This window comes from Saccopteryx bilineata, chromosome 10, assembly GCF_036850765.1.
Source record: "Saccopteryx bilineata isolate mSacBil1 chromosome 10, mSacBil1_pri_phased_curated, whole genome shotgun sequence".
NCBI lineage: Eukaryota > Metazoa > Chordata > Mammalia > Chiroptera > Emballonuridae > Saccopteryx > Saccopteryx bilineata.
The window spans coordinates 68,480,304-68,499,439 of NC_089499.1; the positions used below are offsets into that span (position 1 = coordinate 68,480,304).

The 19,136-nt window shown below is 40.8% G+C and overlaps 1 protein-coding gene across 3 annotated transcripts; it reads left to right on the forward strand.

Annotated features, from left to right (window-relative positions):
* Positions 1-3,900: 3,900 nt before the first annotated feature.
* On the forward strand, positions 3,901-16,917 carry LMOD3 (leiomodin 3). Of its 3 annotated transcripts, none has more exons than XM_066245705.1 (4): positions 3,901-5,069; positions 5,465-5,785; positions 8,139-9,554; positions 16,520-16,917. In XM_066245705.1, exons 2-4 carry the CDS (start codon positions 5,495-5,497, stop codon positions 16,544-16,546), a joined length of 1,734 nt encoding a protein of 577 aa, XP_066101802.1. In that variant the 5' UTR covers positions 3,901-5,069; positions 5,465-5,494; the 3' UTR covers positions 16,547-16,917. The 3 variants fall into 3 exon arrangements, with proteins under 3 accessions (XP_066101802.1, XP_066101801.1, XP_066101800.1); XM_066245704.1 differs by having other exon boundaries at positions 3,901-5,051; XM_066245703.1 differs by lacking the exon at positions 3,901-5,069 and having other exon boundaries at positions 5,084-5,785.
* The last annotated feature ends 2,219 nt before the right edge of the window (positions 16,918-19,136 follow it).

Consider the following 19,136-nt stretch of genomic DNA (forward strand, 5'->3'; position numbering starts at 1 on the left):
TTGGGGCTGGAGAAAGAGATCGCATAGCCAGTCGTGCCCATCCCCATTGACTGTGGGTGGAAACAGCCAGACCCAGAGGAAGCAGTCCTCTGACCAGCAGCACTTCTCATGAATGTATCCAAACTGCACACATTTCTTTCACGTCTTCTACATGCTGTTTTGGAAAGACTAAAAAGCCACTTACTTTTTCAGGCTTGAACAGTATTTGTTGGTATCAGGCACTATCTAGGCAGAAGAGTCACACAATTTATCTGTGAAGGTATAATAATAACTAATGCTTTAATAAGTGTTTACCATGGATAAAGCTGTTTGGATTTTTCAAAAATCCTGTAAAGTCAGTACATTGTTATCCCACTTTTACATATGAAGTAATGATGCACAGGCATGGACTTGCTAGATGTAGGGAGGAAGAAATCCTTCTCCCACAACCCTCCTAGTTTCTCCAGCTAGGCCCTGTTACTGGGACTAAAGACAGATTAACATGAAAAAAGCATGCAAATTTACTTCCTATAAATTTTACATGACATGGGAACCTTCTTAAGGAAATGAAGACTCTCAAGAAACATTAAACTTGAGTGTTTTATACTACATTTCATGAAGAGCAAAGTCATGGGAAAATGGTACAGGACAGACGGATAAGAGCTAATAAAGTGGGAAGGCCTGTTTGGCTGGATTCCTCTTGAGTTCCTCTGAGAATCCCTTATCTTCAGTGATAAGGATATTCCTTCCCTCCTATATAGGAGGGCACCTCTCAGCTGAAGGTCTTATGACCTGCTTCCAGGGACAAGTGGGAGGTCAGAGGGTTCTTCTTGCACCTGCTGTTTCTCAAATTCCTTCAGCTTAAAATATTTAGTATGCTAAAGTGCCATGTTTTAAAAGGGCAGTGTTCTGAACCTGTCAAATGCAAAGTTTCTTCTTACACTCTCTAAGCCTGGTTCGTAAAATAAATGACTTGCAATAGTTCTGTGATTTTCACACTTATTTACACATCAGAATCACCTGGACAGCTTTCAAAAAATACAGATTCCGACCCTGGCCGGTTGGCTCAGTGGTAGAGCGTCGGCCTGGCGTGCGGGGGACCCGGGTTCGATTCCCGGCCAGGGCACATAGGAGAGGCGCCCATTTGCTTCTCCACCCCTCCCCCTCTCCTTCCTCTCTGTCTCTCTCTTCCCCTCCCGCAGCCAAGGCTCCATTGGAGCAGGGATGGCCCAGGCGCTGGGGATGGCTCCTTGGCCTCTGCCCCAGGCGCTAGAGTGGCTCTGGTCGCGGCAGAGCGATGCCCCGGAGGGGCAGAACATCGCCCCCTGGTGGGCATGCAGGAGTCTGTCTGTCTCTCCCCGTTTCCAGCTTCAGAAGAAAAAAGAAAAGAAAAAAAAAATACAGATTCCTATACCCAAACCTGATAATCCTGATTCATAGCTTCTGGGTGGGGCTCAGGGTGTTCACATGTTTCATAGGTTTCAACGAGGATTCTGAGCTGTGATGCCCCATCTGGCTAGAAAATGTAATCAATTTTCTTAAGCTACCTACTTTCCTGTGGTCTCATGGCAGCCTTCTGATGTGAGCAGCTGCTGGGGTGGCAGCCATAGAAAATCACTGAGAGAAAGCTCAACTAAATAATCCATCTGTGTGTCAAATGAGGCTAATGACACCACAAAACCCTTCATGTCAGCATCTGGCCAAAATGCACAGTGGAAGCATCTGCAAGAAAGTTGCCCGCTCCGCAGATTCAGGAGATGAGCATTCAGGGACGGAGTGCCACTTACAGAGATTCCGAAATCTGCTTGATCAACCAAAACATCTGGTCGCATTAAAACAAGTGGAATTCCTCGGAATAAAATTTGAATCTGAAAGCTCACTAGCAACAATTTAGAACATTTTCTCTGGAGAGCTTCATATTTACATGTAAATACTGGTTTTCTATTTTCTTTATAAACAATTCTATCTGAAAGTCTCAAGAGTTGCTTTCTGTAAAATCAGTAAGATTCTTTTTAAAGACTTTTTGTTTATCATTAATATTATGGTCAGGTTTCTGCCTGACCAAGTGGTGGTGCAGTGGATAGAGTGTCACACTAGGACATAGAGGACCCAGGTTCGAAACCTCTAGGTCACCGACTTGAGCATGGGCTCACCAGCTTGAGCACGAGGTTGCTGGCTTGAGCGTGGTATCATAAACATGACCCCATGGTCACTGGCTTGAGCCCAAGGTCGCTGGCTTGAGCCCAAGGTCACTGGCTTGAGCAAGGGGTCACTGGCTCTGCTGGAGGCACCCAGTCAAGGCACATATGAGAAAGCAATCAATGAACAACTAAGGTGCTGCAACAAAGAATTGATGCTTCTCATCTCCCTTCTTGTCTGTCTGTTCCTATCCTTCCCTCTCTCTGTCCCTGGGGGAGGGGGGGAGAATATATATATATATATATATATATATATATATATATATATAATGGTTTGGTTTCTTTTCTTTTTTTTTTTAATAGAGACAGAGAGTCAAAGAGAGGGATAGATAGGGTCAGACAGGAACGGAGAAAGATGAGAAGCATCAATCATCAGTTTTTTGTTGCGGCTCCTTAGTTGTTCTTTGATTGCTTTCTCATATGTGCCTTGACCTTGGGCTGTCAGCAGAGTGAGTGACCCCTTGCTCGAGCCAGCGACCTTGGGTCCAAGCTGGTGAGCTTTTGCTCAAACCAGATGAGCCCTAGCTCAAGCTGGCGACCTCGGGGTCTCAAACCTGGGTTCTCCGCATCACAGACTGATGCTCTATCCACTGCGCCACTGCCTGGTCAGGCAATGGTTTGGTTTCTATTGTGGCAATGGTTGCCTTTGTTTTTCTTTAGATGTTTCTGTGGTTATCTATGAAGTACAAGAACAGTAATATTTAACATTTATTGAGGGCTTACTCTGTCATGCACCATCCTACTTAATTTAGATATGGTCTCTTATGACCTCATTTAGTTCTCTCAGTGGTTGTACATGGTAAATCTAATTCTCAGATCCCTTTTATGTGATGAGGAAACGGGGATAAGTCATCCTGTATCACTCAGGGTTGGAGGTGAGACTTGAATCTCGCAGACTGATTCTAGATCTTCTTCTTTCATATTCAGATCAGTATTTACCAAAGTATGAATTTGGGAAAGCTAAGTGCCCAGTATTACATTGCTGGATTTTTTAAAGAAAAAAGGTGTGAATTAACTGTATAAAATTGGGGTATAGTAGGCAAAACAAATGGATTTGTTTCCTGTATTATTGCTCAGAGTATCTAAAAGGTCAAAAACTGTACAAATCTCTAAACAACAAATGCAGAATATAACATTTTCCAGTCATCCTTGAACACAAAACTTCAGTTGAGTCTTTTTAGACCACTGGCCCGCAAGTTAAGTCTATAAAATAATCCCCTGCAGATCCGTGGTCGTCAAAGTGGTAAGCAACACCCCTGCCCACTGAGTCCAAGCTTCATTACCCTTTCACAGGGACGTAAGGAAGACCTGACAGGTGTTACACCGCAAAGCCACTATATACCTGTGCTCTTTACTTTAAAAATAATTATTCAGGTAAATTGGTGATACTTGTCTGGAGAATCATTTATCTATATAAATTAAAAGCTTCTCAATCTTGGAGAATTCAAGATAAACCACTGGGGTAGGAAGAAAATATTAGAACAACAATTTAAAACTTCTCACACTTGACTTTTTTCACATATGTTTTATTATACAGTATATGTGTGTGTATAAGACATATGCCAAAATTATAAATTTTATTATAAATATTTATTACTATTATAAGTATAATATTTAAGAATATATACTTTATAAATTATGTATGATACTGGAATAGTAAAATGTATATACTTTGTAAATAATTTTATATATGAATAGATATATGTATATGTGATAGGTTGCAATAATATTGTAGTAGTAGAATATACAACAGCCTAGAAAGAACCCTGATTTGTAAGTAAAAATAAATAAATAAAAGATACAAAAAACATTGAGTTCATATGCCTAGCAGAAAGGACTGCAATGACAAGCCAAAATGTTAATAGTGACAGTCCTTAGTGGCGGGACAAGGGGAAGTTTTCTTTGTGCTTCCCCCTGTTGTGCTAATTTTTCTAAAGTAAGTACATATTTTTAATAAATATTATATTTACAAAGTTCAAATGTTGGCATTATAAAGGGATACACAATGAGAAGCAATCAGTAAACAACCAAAGTGAAACAATTACAAATTGATGCTTCTCATCTCTGATCCCCCTTCTTGTCTCTGTCTATAAAAATTTAAACAACAATTACAAAGTTTTTTTCCCCAGCCTTTTCAGATAAGCCATTCCTTCAAAATTATCCAAGGTTATTGGTTTCTTGTTTATCTTTACAAGGATGCATTATGTTGATAAAGTTTGCTCATATACATATATTCTTTTTACCTTTTATCAGTGAAATAATAGCATAAAATATACACAGGTTTTCACTTTGCTCTGATAAATAATCTTATACACCTGTCATTTCACCCATGTGAGGAAATATCTGTAGGATGAAAACGTGGATAAAAATATTCTAATTTATTTTAATCCTAAAAAGAGTAGGATAAAAATATTCTTCAAATAGAATAGCTAGTTCAAAGGAAATGTACATTTGTCATTTGGATAAACATTGTCATTTAGAAAATATTGCCATACTCTGAAGTTATGAAAAGATCTTCTCATGTTCTCTTCTGGTACTTTAATGGTGTTTTGTTTTCTTTAATACTTCAGTTTAGATCTATTTACATTTATATTGGCTTAATGGATACTTAAGAAAAACAAATTATTTAAAATATTAAACTCCCCACTCCTAGTGGAAATTCAAGTGTCAGCTAGATCCCATCTGTTAGATCACAGGATCTAGATGCAAATAAGGAAGTCTTGCAAAGTTTCAGTTTACACAGCAGGTGAGTAACAACCAACCTCTGCTCCCTGGTTGCAGATTATTTGCTTCTAGAGTCACATTGTAGTGAAGAGGCAAGTTCCTTCACATGAATTTTTCACTTCAGTAGAGGAATTCTCTTTCCAAAATTTTGTAAGTTGCTTTAAGCATGTAAGTAAAAAGAAGTGGTCTTCATGTGAAGTGGGTGTGTGTATGGGCGCATGAACTTGTGCATGATATTGTGAGAGTACATGGGAAAAGAACTCATTCCTGTAGTAGCTCTGTAGACCTGTTATTCACTGGTGAACGTCAGCAGCTGCACTGAAATGTCAGATGGATTTGCACAGCTGACTCACGTTGCCAAAAAGAGAGGAGCATTGTAGCTCCATAAACTGGCCGTACCCGGCCAGGCCCTGCTTAATATAGACACTGGGTGAGCTCAGCAAGCAGCACTGGGGTCCTTGTGGGGCAATCTCTCAAAGGGCTGTTGACCTTGGACGCTTGGTAACTGGGGATACTTCTTGAGAGGTTTTTAAAATCATCTTTGATTATTTCTCCTTTTCTAGTAAAATAGAGAAACATACAGGAAAAAAGTCATGTCTGAGCAAAGCAGGAATTCAGATGAAGAACTCTTTGACGAAGAGATTGATGAGGATAAAATCTTGGCTAACTTGTCCCCTGAAGAGCTGTTAGAACTGCAGTCAGAAATGGAAGTCATGGCCCCTGACCCCAGGCTTCCCGTGGGAATGATTCAGAAAGATCAAACCGACAAGCCACCAACGGGAACCTTCGACCATAAGTCTCTTGTTGATTATATGTATTGGCAAAAGGCATCCAGACGCATGCTGGAAGACGAACGCATTCCTGTCACCTTTGTGCCATCCCAGGTAACCAGGGATTTGTGTACAACAGAGAAGTGGCTCCTGGGCTGCCAGGTGTCCATGTGGTAACTCACTTCTCAAGATTTCATGTTTGAGTTGTTTTGTGGCCACTTAAAGATTAAATCATAATTATTTAATATTGAAACTTTCTGAAATACTTATACAATATAGCTGTGAGAAAAAAGTTGGTAATTTCTTATAAATGCCTCTTTTTAAAAAATTGCTATCGACTTTGCTGTATAGGAAAGCTTGTATAGACATAATATTTAATGAATTAACTCATAACCCAAAAACAGTTGTCCTTAACCTTTTCTTGGCTCACAGACCCCTTTAAGAAGCTGATAAAAGTTTTGTACCCTTTGCTTCTGGCAAATATATACATATGCAATATTTCACAGATAATTATAAGGTGTTGCAGTCCTTCTGAAGTTTACCCACATACCCTACAATTAAACCAAGTCAAGTAACTGAAAATGCCCAACATTTCCACAGTGCATTGGATTCAGTGATTAATTTAGAGATTAATAGCTATAAGCTGTTTTAATGATAATTCTTTCTTAAATGTTTTTAATACAGAAAGAAGAATTGTGGTTAACCCTTTGAGTAGCATGAACATTCATGTATGTCCTTGTGCCTCCTGACCATCCAGAGTATAATCGTAACAAAAATTTTTATTTTAAAAATGTGTAAGGCAAGATTTAAAAAAGGCAAAAAATGTATGTTCTTCTTGTTTCCATAAATTGGTTATCAAACAAACATGATTTTAAATTAATAAAACTGTAACTAGAACTAATTTCATTTTTTGAAAAATAAAACTCACTCCTGGGGGTCAGTGAGCATGAAAAGAACTCACTACTCAAAGGGTTAAATCTATGAACTTATTGTAGATTAGCATATTTTTTTCTAACATAGTAATATTAGAAGCAAAGCAGAAATTCCTCAGGTAATGTCTTTTACAGTTATGCTTGCTGATATAGATAGATCTTGTTACATTACTATCACTCTAGCTGCAATTAGAAAAGTTATAAACTGGTCAGGAGAGTTTAAACATGTGCTGAACTCAAGAAAATAAATTGCTGGTTTGATAAGGTTATAGTCTAAGGTACAATTTTCAGTTATTTTACAGTTGGAATCAAAGCCAATTCTATATGAACAATTTCAGAAAAAGAAAAGTGATTGGGTCCTTTTCACATATTTGTTTTCATATAATTTAAAGAGTTTGATGGCTGACTCCCCCTACTGGGGAAGATTACAAATGTTAAGGTGTTGTTAACTGTCAATCCCAACCTACAATTTATGTGCAACAAGATCAAGTTCTTGTTCAGATGAACGAACCTGTGACTCAAAATGCTACACCAGCTTTCAAAATGACAGCTCTGAGGTATACACATTGTATATAAAACTGTACAAACTGATGGGCAACAATCTAATAAACACTATTGATAAAAACGGTCACTTTCCTTCCCAGACTGAGTAATTATTTCTGAATATCTGCATAATCCTGCTCCACTCTGTAGCTGGCATGCCTCCTAGACACCTTCCTCTAAAGGAACTGGACAGGTGAACATGTCCTTGGCATAGCCAGGGCAGTCTTCACAGAGCTGAGGAAACAAAGTCAAGGGTTTTGATATATTGCAAAATACCAAATTGCTCCCATTCCCCCACAATGTATGTTTTTAGGGAAACTTGATGCACACAGTTACTACATTAGCAAGCATACAAGAAATGTAAATGTTGGTGATGGCAATAAGGAAATTATTGTGTAACTCAGAGCTATGGAATACAAAGCTGTCTATTCAGCAATACACAAAATAAAGACTTCAGTATATTGGTAGATAACTCCATGCTGTACAATGGAATTGTACAGCATTTAAGAAACAATACAGTGTCTGAAAACAAAATCTACTAGGTTTCATTTTAATATATGGGATAAGGTAAAACAATTTCAAAATGTATGTTTATAAAAATTTATCTTTATTTTGGTTGTATTTGCTTACAGAACTACTATATGTTTTAAACTTAAAAATAAAAAACTCAAACACTCTAAAACTATTTACTAACAAGTAAATATCCCCCAAATGCTTCCCCTCCTCAGTTACCTTAATGTTTACCTCCCTTTCTAAGAGCTAACTACTAATGTGGTAAATAATATAGCAAATTTTTTCCTATTCATTGATAAATGTTTGTGTGTGTGTGCTTATAGGTATACGCACACACACACACAAACGGAATACGATACCTGCAGTGTATTTGCTTGCTTATTTTTTCTCAGTAATGTCTTTTTGTTATCTCCAGTAGATATTGCTCTACATATTTCTTCGCTGCTGTGTATTCTAACCCTCATACACCTCCTTTTCAGGAAAACACACAAGAGCAGCATGAAGAAATGTACAAAGGTAATAAAATGGTGTCCCATTATTTAAAAGAAAAGCTCAATAATGAAATCGCTGCAAATAAAAGGGAATCAAAGGAGAGCAATGATGTCCAAGAAACAGACGATGAAAGTAATGAGGACGAAGATGAGGATGGTGAGGATGATGAAGATGAGGAGGAGGAAAACGAAGGTGAAGAAGACAAAGATGAAGAAGATGAAGGGGAAAGTGAGAGAGAAGGGAGTGATGAGAAAACAAAGAGAGAAGAGGAAGGCAAGGTAAAGGGCACCATCAGAAACAGCGAGAACAGCTGCCAGCTGCGAATGAGCGAAGCATCTGAAGGGCGGAAAGACAGACCAGAGGCCCAAGAAAAAAGTGAGAAAAAAATCTCAAAATTAGACCCTAAAATGTTAGCTCTAGATACGAGTTTTCTGAAGGTCAGCACAAGGCCTTCAGGAAACCAGACTGACCTAGATGGCAGCTTGAGGCGAGTTAGACAAAATGATCCGGAAATGAAGGAACTCAACCTGAACAACATTGAAAACATCCCCAAAGAAATGTTACTGGACTTTGTCAACGCCATGAAGAAAAACAAACACATCAAGACCTTCAGTTTAGCGAACGTGGGTGCAGATGAGAATGTGGCTTTCACCTTGGCTAACATGTTGCGGGAAAACAGGAGCATCACCACACTCAATATCGAGTCCAATTTCATCACGGGCAAAGGAATTGTGGCCATCATGCGGTGCCTCCAGTTTAACGAGACACTGACAGAACTGCGGTTTCACAACCAAAGACATATGCTGGGCCACCAAGCTGAGATGGAAATAGCGAGGCTGCTGAAGGCCAACAGCACCCTCCTGAAAATGGGCTACCATTTTGAGCTCCCTGGTCCCAGAATGGTGGTGACCAATCTGCTCACCAGAAATCAGGATAAACAAAGGCAGAAGAGACAAGAAGAACAAAAGCAGCAGCAACTCAAAGAGCAGAGACAGTTAATAGCCATGTTGGAGAATGGGTTGGGGCTGCCACCTGGGATGTGGGAGATGCTGGGAGGCCCAATGCCAAATTCCAGGATGCAGGAGTTCCTCCAACCTCCTCTTCACCCTCCCAACCCCCCAGCCGTCCTCTTCGGTCGACAAAATGAAGTGACGAAAAAGCCATCTCAGCCCCCTCAGTATAGGATGGACACTGACTCCTTCCGGGGGTTGAAGCTGAAGAGGGCCCAACGCAGATCTCGGATGCCGGATGCCAGAGAAGCACCTGAGAAAACCAACCTCAAAGATGTGATCAAAACATTGAAACCAGTGCCCAGAAATAGACCGCCTCCGCTGGTGGAAATCACTCCCAGAGATCAGCTCTTGAACGACATCCGTCACAGCAACGTCGCCTATCTTAAACCTGTGAGTAGGAGGAGGGAGAAATGGTGAACAATGAATGTGTCTCAATTCTATTCCTGTTCATTTTAACACCAGACAATCTCACTAATTGTGAATAACTGGAGATCTAAATGGCTGGTTATCCCCAAGGACAGACACCTGTGTAACTTATGTAACAATAATACTAACATAACAGTTACTAAGTGTTTACTGTAGGCCAGATTCATTGTATGAATCAACTTAAATGATAACCTTAACAACTCCATAAGGTAGATATTAGCGTTCTCCCAATTTCATTTTAAGGAGACTGAGGTTTAGAGAAGTGAAGTCACTTAAGAGGTACAGGTAGGAAGCACTAGAGTTTGATATTGAAATTCAGTTCTGAGTCCAGGGTCAAGCTTATATTCATGCCAGCAGGACAGGGCTGACAATTAGAGGTCTTGAGAAACCTGCTGTCGGAATAAGAATGAAGCCTGGGCCTGACAGTGGCTCAGTGAACAGAGTCTGACAGCATCCAGATGTATAGGGTTCAATTCCTGGTCAGGGCACACAGGAACAGTGACCACCTGCTTCTCCCCCCTTCCCTCTCCCCATTTCTCTCCCCCTTCTCATCTCCCTCTCCCCCTCCTGCAGTCAGTGGCACAAATGGTTTGAGCATGGCCCCAGGCACTGAGGATAGCTCCCTTGGAGCACATCAGCCTCAGGCGCAAGAAACAGCTCCAAGGAGCATCAGCTCCAAGCGGGATTGCCTGATGGATCTTGGCTGGGGAACATGCAGTAGTCTGTCTACCTCACTATATCCCCTTCTTTCACCTAAAATAATAATAATAATAATAATAATAATAATAATAATACCTAACAAGTGCAGCCATTTGTAACACCTGAGTGTTTCCAAACTGCTTAAAAATAGTTGGTTTATTTTTAGCACATGAGGAACACCTGGTAGTTGCATTTATACCCTGCACTGCTTAAGCAGGCAAACAAATGGTAAACTTCAGGTTAGTGTTGCTACAGATTAATGGAGTTTTAAATATTTTACTATTATTTCAGTTTTAATATTTACTATGATTCACTATTACTGCTGCTGATACATGAAAGTGTTCTAATTCTTGCAGGTTAAGTTACAGGAATAAATTTCTTTTGTCATTACTAAGTATTTATGGAAGCTGAGAGGTGTGTGACCAAGGGCCATAGGTGGTTGATAATGAACTATTATTTTTAAATCTAGTGTGTATTTTAGCCAAGAGACGACACTGACAAAATAGTTAATATATTGTTTCATCATAGAGTCACAATTTTTTTCAAAATATTTTAAACAAGTTTCCATGTAAGCTTGTTCTTTTTCTGCTTCAAAGAGCTGTACATTGTAAAATAAGACAGCTGTTCCTTTCCACACACAGGCCCCTTATTCTCACTTCTTAGTAGTGCAGAATTGACAACATTCTATTCTTTTTAAGATGTTATTTATTGATTTCAGAGGGAGGAGAGAGAGAGAAAGTGGGAGGGGATGAGAAGCCCACTCGTTGTTGTTTCTTGTGTGTGCCTGACCTGGCAAGCCCAGGGTTTCACACCAGCGGCCTCAGAGTTCCGACCAATGCTTTGTCTGCTGCACCACCACAGGGCAGCCTCATTCCACTCTTCTAATCAAAAATGATTTTCACTTAGAGGGACTCTGACTGTTGCTGGGGCAGGAGCCAGGATGAGAATATTGAGGTCACATGAGGTCAGGTGAGGGTTCTTTGCCTGCCCTTAGGCACAAAATCAAAACTCTCTGCACCTGCTCTTCTCCTGGCATCCAGACCTCAGCAGTAGGGGGCGGCCAAAGAGGTTGTTTTGAGAGAAATTATTATTTCTGTAGCCAGTCATCAGTAAAACGTACCCAAGCTGCCTTGGTGGCTGCACAGCCTGAAAACATTAACCTCAAAAGTATGAAGAGAACTCTTTTTAATATCTGTATTAAAGTGGCATGTGGATTCAGAGTAGAAGAGAGAATGAAGTTCAAATGATCCTTTGACCCAACTCCCTGCCTCTGCAGAATGTTCTACTGAGCATTTAAATCTGCCTCCCTGGAGTCTGTTCTGCCCCAACTGCTCCTTTACTCATTAATGCAACAAACATTTACATGGTGCTTCTAGTGTCAGGCACCCTCGGAGGCTCAGAGACACAGCAGTAAATAAGACAGGAACAGTTTCAACATCATGGAGCTACAATGTAGGTTTTATAATCATCATAGTCAAAACACTGCATTTTACTCAACTGAGAACACTTGTTTTGAGTCCAGATTTTAAAGCAAAAGACACTGAAATAAATTCATGCTGCCAATTGCAAAATGCACTGCCCTACCTAGTGCTACATTTTACATTTTCAACCAATTCTAGCATGTTATCAATTTAAAATAGTGTTTGTTAATGTCTACTGAGAAAGAATAACAATTACACTACTCTGAACTCGTTTTTTGAATGATGGTCTTACATATCGGCTTTTGCTTTGAAATGGCTTTTGTGTGTTCCAAGGGATTAGCAGTTTCCATTGCTTTCAGTGCATGGCTTGGCCTGCAGGAGGCTCTCTGCCTGTATCTCAGAAACAGGGTACCCTACAACTTCATCAGCGTGGTCCTGTAAAATGCTCCGTGAGGAAAACAAAAATGCACTGTTTCATTGATGAGAATTCATTTCACTAAGGTCTATTTGCTCCCCACTGCTCTGATGTTGTGCCTTGCTACATACACAATAAATTTCTGCTTTTACACTGAATCATAGTGGAAACTAGGAAACTTTTTTTTTTTATTCAGTGAGAGGAGTAGAGAGATGGACTCCCGCATGCACCTTAACCAGAATCCACCTAGTAAGCCCATTAGAGGGCAATGCTTTGCCTGTCTGGGGCGTTGCTCCATTGTTCAGCAACCAAGCTCTTCTTAGTGCCTGAAGTGGAGGCCATGAAGGCATACTCAGTGCCCTGGGCCAACTCTCTTCAAACAACCATGGCTTCAGGAGGGGAAGAGAGAGAGAGAAGCGAGACTAGGAGGGGTGGAGAAATAGATGGGCACTTCTCCTGTGTGCCCTGACTGGGAATCAAACATGGGATGGGACATCCATACTCCAGGCTGATGTTCTACCACTGAGCCAACCAGCCTGGGCCAGAAGACTTTTTAAATCTTTTTATTTTGAAATCACTTTAGACTTAGAGAAATTCAAAAATAGTACAAAGAATTCTTACATCCCCATCACATTTTGCCACATTAGCTTTATCATTCTTTTAAAAGTATTTTAAATGGCAATACACCTATGCTCAATGGAGGCGCAAACAGTAGGAAAGGCTAAGATGTGTCTGTGTTTGCACATGCAGCGGGCTGTTGTAAACACCACTGACTATATTCAGGGTGGTGGTATGCATCTTAGACTCAATGAAATAATGTAAATACCATCAGAGATGATATCACAGAATCCCAGAAAAAAGGAATATTTTTTGGCCAATCAAATGAGACACAGCTATGCTCATTTGGAGGGGTGAAACGAAAGGTTTTTGGGTTTTTTCCTCTCTTGCATTGGAGGATAGAAATGCCCTCCAAACCCCTGGACTTTCAAGAATGAGGTTAAAATTAAAATAATTTTGAAATCTTATAATATTTTTTTTACTGATGTTCCTAACTAGACTATTGAATGCCAAAAATGCACTTAGTAATTATTTATTTCTAGAAAACTTAAAAAAAAAAAGACTTTTCCTTTCATGGACTTAAAAATATTATTTTTGAATTTTCTAGAGTTTATCTCATTAAGTGGTTCATTTATATTTTAAGATTGTATTTTTTCCCTTTAATGTTTGTTCTTTCTCTACCATGTGCTTCTGGCCCAAGATCCCCAAAATGAAGTTGATAGCAAAAAAAAAAAAAAAATCTGTGTGCTTTCTTGGCTCAAATGTTACCTCCTCCAGAAAGCTGCCCATTTAATTCAGTTTAAAAGAGATGTTTTTTGTAGGCCAGGTATTAAAAACTGGTGGACTACAGGCCAGATCTGAAAGCCTATTTTATTTAGCTTATATTATAATATGAAATAAAAAATACCACATTAAAAAGATCCAGATATCTGACACCACTTGAAATATTGGCTCTGGTCCTGTTGGGCTTGCATTTGCATGGCACAATCAGCAGGATCTGTTCATTGGCTTCTCCAGTTTTCCCCAGTCCCTACCATGCCCTATAGCCCGACACCTGACACCTGGCCTGCTTCACTTGTTCCCATTGCTTATTTGGATCTTGTGGAATTGTTTAGTGTTTGTTGCTTTTGCAGTTTCTAGCTATGTTTTAAAAGTCTTTGTTTTATCCAACACAAACTGAATTTATTAGATAATGGCTATGAGTTTGAATCAACATGATAATAACCCAAAAGAAAGACATTAGGCTTGTATGGGCTTATCACTCAAGGTGAATGTATGATTTCCTTCCATTTGAAGATTCTGTGGTCCATTCACTGCTCATTATCTCAGAGGAATATTTACACCTTTCACTGAGGCTAAATGCATGTATGTTATACACAAGCTTCTGTGCTCAACAAGGTAACTAATATTTGCTCCCTTTCACTTTGGCTCACCTATGTGTACTGCTTCCCCTATATGCCTAAAGACACTGCTAAATTTCTCCTACAGAAAGACTTCAGTGTAATAACAGCATGAACAGCTTTCCTTAGACAAAAGAAGACATAGCATGGAAACAGTTGTTATAATTACAAAATGAAAGAGTAGAGCCTGACCAAGTGGTGGCGCAGTGGATAGAGCGTCTGATTGGGAAGCAGAGGACTCAGGTTTGAAACCCTGAGGTCGCCGGCTTAAGCATGGGCTCATCCAGCTTGAGCTCGGGGTTGCTGGCTTGAGCGTGGGATCATAGACATGACCTCAAGGTCACTGGCTCGAGCAAGGGGTCACTCGCTCTGCTCCAGCCCCCTGGTCAAGGCACACATGAGAAAGCAATTAATGAACAACTAAGGTGCCGCAACAAAGAATTGATGTTTCTCATCTCTCTCCCTTCCTGTCTGTCTGTCTCTATCTGTCCCTCTCTCTGTCTCTGTCACACACACACACAAATGTTAAGAGTATAGACTCTTAAGCCTCCTCCTCCATCTCCTGGCCATTTCTTCTGTGTCTCATTTATCAGATGTTTTCTCTCCAGCCAGGCTCTCTAGATCCTTGCCTTCCCAATGTTCTCCTCTTTCCCATCCTATCTTCTCCCTTTGTTCCAGTTACCACAGAAACGGGGACACTTCCCATGCCTCCCTTTCCTCTTACATTGCTCAGGGTTTTCTTGGCCCTTCATTTAGTCTGTCCCCAAACCAAGCTCTTCCTTATTTGGCCTGGGCACTCTTTCTGGTTCCCATTTTCCCTGGTATCTCCATTCTCTCACACATTCAGGTCTAAAGCCCCAGGACTGTCTTTAATTCCTTTTTCCCTGCTTTTTTCTTGCCTCCAAAAAATAAATCAGGACAATTTATAAGACCCGAACCCTAAACTGGGTCATTGCTTTAGAAATGTTATGCTTCTTATAAAAGGAATCTCCATGGAGAAAGCAATGTAATGTTTCAAACTCATCTCCAAAGAGCATATACTCACCAAGAATTATATAGACCATATATTTATTACCTTTCCCTAACACCTAGAGGGATAAAGAATTTTTGATACAGGGTGGGATAAAAGTAGTTTTATAGTTGTTTGTATGGAAAATAATACAATGATGAACGAATAGAAAGAAGAATAAACTGTTTCGCTTACAAACAACTATACACCCACTTTTGCCGCATCCTGCATATTGCTTTTCTAACATCTATGGGAGTAATTCTCAATTTTAGCATGCATCGAAACACCCTGGGCCCTGGCCAGTTGGCTCAGTGGTAGAGCATTGGCCCAGTATGTCGGTGTCCCGGGTTCGATTTCCAGTCAGGGCACACAGGAGAAGCGTCCATCTGCTTCTCTACCCCTCCCCTCTTGCTTCTCTCTCTCTCTCTCTCTCTCTCTCTTCCCATCCAGCCATGGCTTGATTGATGCTGTATCCACTGCACCACCACCAGTCAGGCAAGGAAATACTTTCTTTTTAATTTTGTTGGTCAAGGCATGACTAATAAAAGCAGACTGATCTGGGTTCAAATCCTACTCTGCCACTTCCTAGCTGTGTGACCGTAAGCAAACTACCCTGTCTGTGCCTGTACCCTCTTTACAAGGAGGCTGTTATAGAAGGAAATGAGAAAATATTTTTAAAGAAAGTGTTACAAAATTAAAAAAATAACATGGAAACAGACTCACAGATACAGAACAGACAGACGACTGGCAGAGGGGAGGAGGATTAGGGCCTGAGTGAAAGAGGTGAAGGGGTAAGAAGTACAAATTGGTAGTTACAGAATAGTCACAGGATGTAAGCTGCAGCAGAGAGAATATAGTCAATAATATCATAACAACTAGGTATGGGACCAGGTGGGTACTGAAATATCGGGGGGACCACTCTGTAAAGTACATGATTGTCTAACCACTCTGCGGTACATCTGAAACTCATGCAGAATCATATTGACTATAAACTGCAATAAAAATTTCAAAAAGAAAGGGAAAGAAAAAATAAGTGTTAACATTAATTACTAACTTGTATTATTTAATCCTTAAAGTAGTGTTGTGAGTGAGATACTATAATACTATAGTCATTTTATACCTGAGAAAATTTATGCCCAACACCACACAAGGAGTAAGTGCTAGTCAAGGAGTTGAGTCCCAGGGGGTCCAGCACCTGCCCTCGGTGCTTCACCATGAGCTCAAAGTCCTGGCATCAGATCCCAGCATCATAAATGCCCAGTGAATGGCAGCTGTGGTCATTGTTTTATCATGATTTGGGCACTCTGGCTAGAATTTCTAATCCATTATGCATCCTTTGAGGCATGTAAATGTTGTCATTTTTGCTGTAAAGCTCATAAATTTCCAGGATTAATTTTCCCCCTTTCCTTCAAATGCTTAAATCACAGGTGCAACTGCCAAAAGAACTGGAGTAAGAAGAGGTGACAGAATAATCTAGAAGAACAGGAATTGCAATAATGACTCTTGGATTGGAGCTTGGAGGCTGTGCCAGCAGCATAGTTCTGGATCCAGGTGGAACTGGGAACAACGCTAATGTCTGATGGGATAATTGTATGAGAGGTAGAATGCTTGGCCCACGACAAAGCAGTGGCTGAAAAGGAAGGGGAAGGACAGTCAATGTTACCATTCAGGGGCAGCGTTTTCTACTTCTAGTCAGTTTGAGTAACTTTGGTGAAATTTAGTCATGCTTCCAGCACAGAAATTTTAAAAAAACCAAAACATTTTTGTAAACGTTTGCTTTACTATTGCTTTCTTCTGCTAAATAATAAATACATAGAAGTGTTAACTATTTAGTTCCATTTCTTTTTCTCCTTCCATCTCCTCTGTTGTAATTCACTATATAGGATCTTAAATTTTAAAAAAATCATGTTTCAGCTACAGAAACATGAATTGAGTTCCAGGCCTTTTTGATGCTTTGAAATGAAAGAACTGTTAATTAGCTTTTCTCCCAGATTCAGGTGAGATTCCAGTGTCCCACCCTGCCTGGCTTTCTTCCACGGCCATCCTCCTGGTTTGTTGAGATGTACTTTTTATTTATTTATTTATTTATTTATTTATTTATTTATATCGTGCACATGAGAGAGACAGACAGACAGACAGAAAGAAGGGAGAGAGATGAGATGCATCAATTCTTCATTGCTGCACCTTAGTTGTACGTTGATTGCTTTTGCATATGTGCCTTGACTGGGGGGCTCCAGCTCAGCCAGTGACCCCTTGCTTAAGCCAGCAACCTTGGGCTTCAAGCCAGCGACCTTTGGACTCAAGCCAGTGACCTTGGGGTTTCAAACCCAGGTCCTCAGTATTCCAAGTCCACACTCTATCTTCTGCACCACTGCCTGTTCAGGCAGGATATACTTCTGATAGAGGTATCTGTGAAGAGCAGAATGTTTAAGCCACTGGATGTGGGGAAAACAAAATTTTTCCAGAAAAACTAATGGAGAAAACAAACCCCACATATGTACAAAACCTTCCCTGTTTCCATACATATAGGGAAAATATGCTGGCTTCTTTTGTAGGAAAAAAAATAACAATTATTGAGAAGTTTTTGTTATTGAGAACAATATTTTGTTTGTTGTTTTTAAGTTTAGACTATAAATCTGATTTGACCTTGTTGCTCTCTTCAATCTTCTAACTCCCAAATGAAACGTGCTGTGTATAGGATTAAACTGGAATTCCTTAGCCTGTCACACGAGGCCCCATGGCAGGGCCCCAGTGTGCTGGTCCAGTCTTACTTGCCACAGACCCTTCGTACTCCTGGTGAAATATCCTCATGCCCTGTCACCCACCCCTCCAGAGCACCCCCTGAGAATTCTCTCTCCAGGTATGAAAGTCCAGCCCTATCTTCAAAACTGGATCAGATCTCAATCCTTCACAACAATTTTTTAAACAATCCTAACCCGTGTTCTTTCTTCCAAGTTCCTAGAGCCTTTCTTAGTTGTTTTAGTCATGACATGCATAGAATCTGAAATTTTGTATAGAAGCAGCATGTATAAAAGAAGGGAAGGAGTATATGTATAAACCCGTGTGAGGTTTAAAAAAAGATTCCCTTGGGCCATCAATATCACAACTAAACTACAGAGCAACCATCACTCAGAACCACCTGGAATGTAGCTGAATGAAAGTCCTACAACTAGGGAATTTTAAAAAAAGGCACATTGAGACTGGTAGGAGGAGCAGAGATGGGAATCGGCTGGTCCCATACACAAGTGTGGCAGGTAAAAATTGAGAAACATATCTGGGCTGTGAAGGCCCTCCCTGAAAAGTGAAGGGTCCTAGCCCCACATGAGGCCTCCCAGCCCAGGGTTCCATGCCAAGAAAAGAAGTCCCCATAACTTCTGGCTAGAAAAGCCAGAGGGAGCCCCTGGCTGGTGGCTCAGTGGATAGAGTGTTGGTCTGGCATATGGACATCCTGGGTTCAATTCCCGGTCAAGGCACATAAGAGAAGCGACCATCTGCTTCTCCTCCTTTCCTTTTCCCTCTTCTTTCAGCCAGTGGCTCGACTGGTTTGAACGTGGCCCCGGCTGCTGAGGATAGCTCCATTGGAGTGCATCAGCCTCAGGTGCTAAAAATAGCTCAGTACTCGAGCATTGACCCCAGATGGGGTTGCCAGGTGGATCCCAGTCAGGGCACATGTGAGAGTCTGCCTAACTATCTCCCCTTCTCTCAAAAAGCCCCAATGGGGACTACTGTGGCTGAGTGAGACAGAAGGGTGGTGGAGTCCCAGGCAGTTCCTCTTAAAGGGCCAGTGCACAGTCTCTGAGCTCCAGAACTGGGACAGTGACTTCAAAGGCACCAAGAAAATACAGGGATTGTCTGGCACCAGGGCAAGACCTGGGGGCAGCTTTCTCCTAGACAGAAGTGCTGGCAGAGGCCACCGTTCCTTTGCTGTGCCCTTTCTCCAGAGCCGTAGGGCAGGTGCCATGTCTGAGTTTCCATTAAGCTGGCTATCATTGTTTGCCCCAACCTGCCGATTACCTGAGACTCTGCCCCACCCAACTTTTGGGT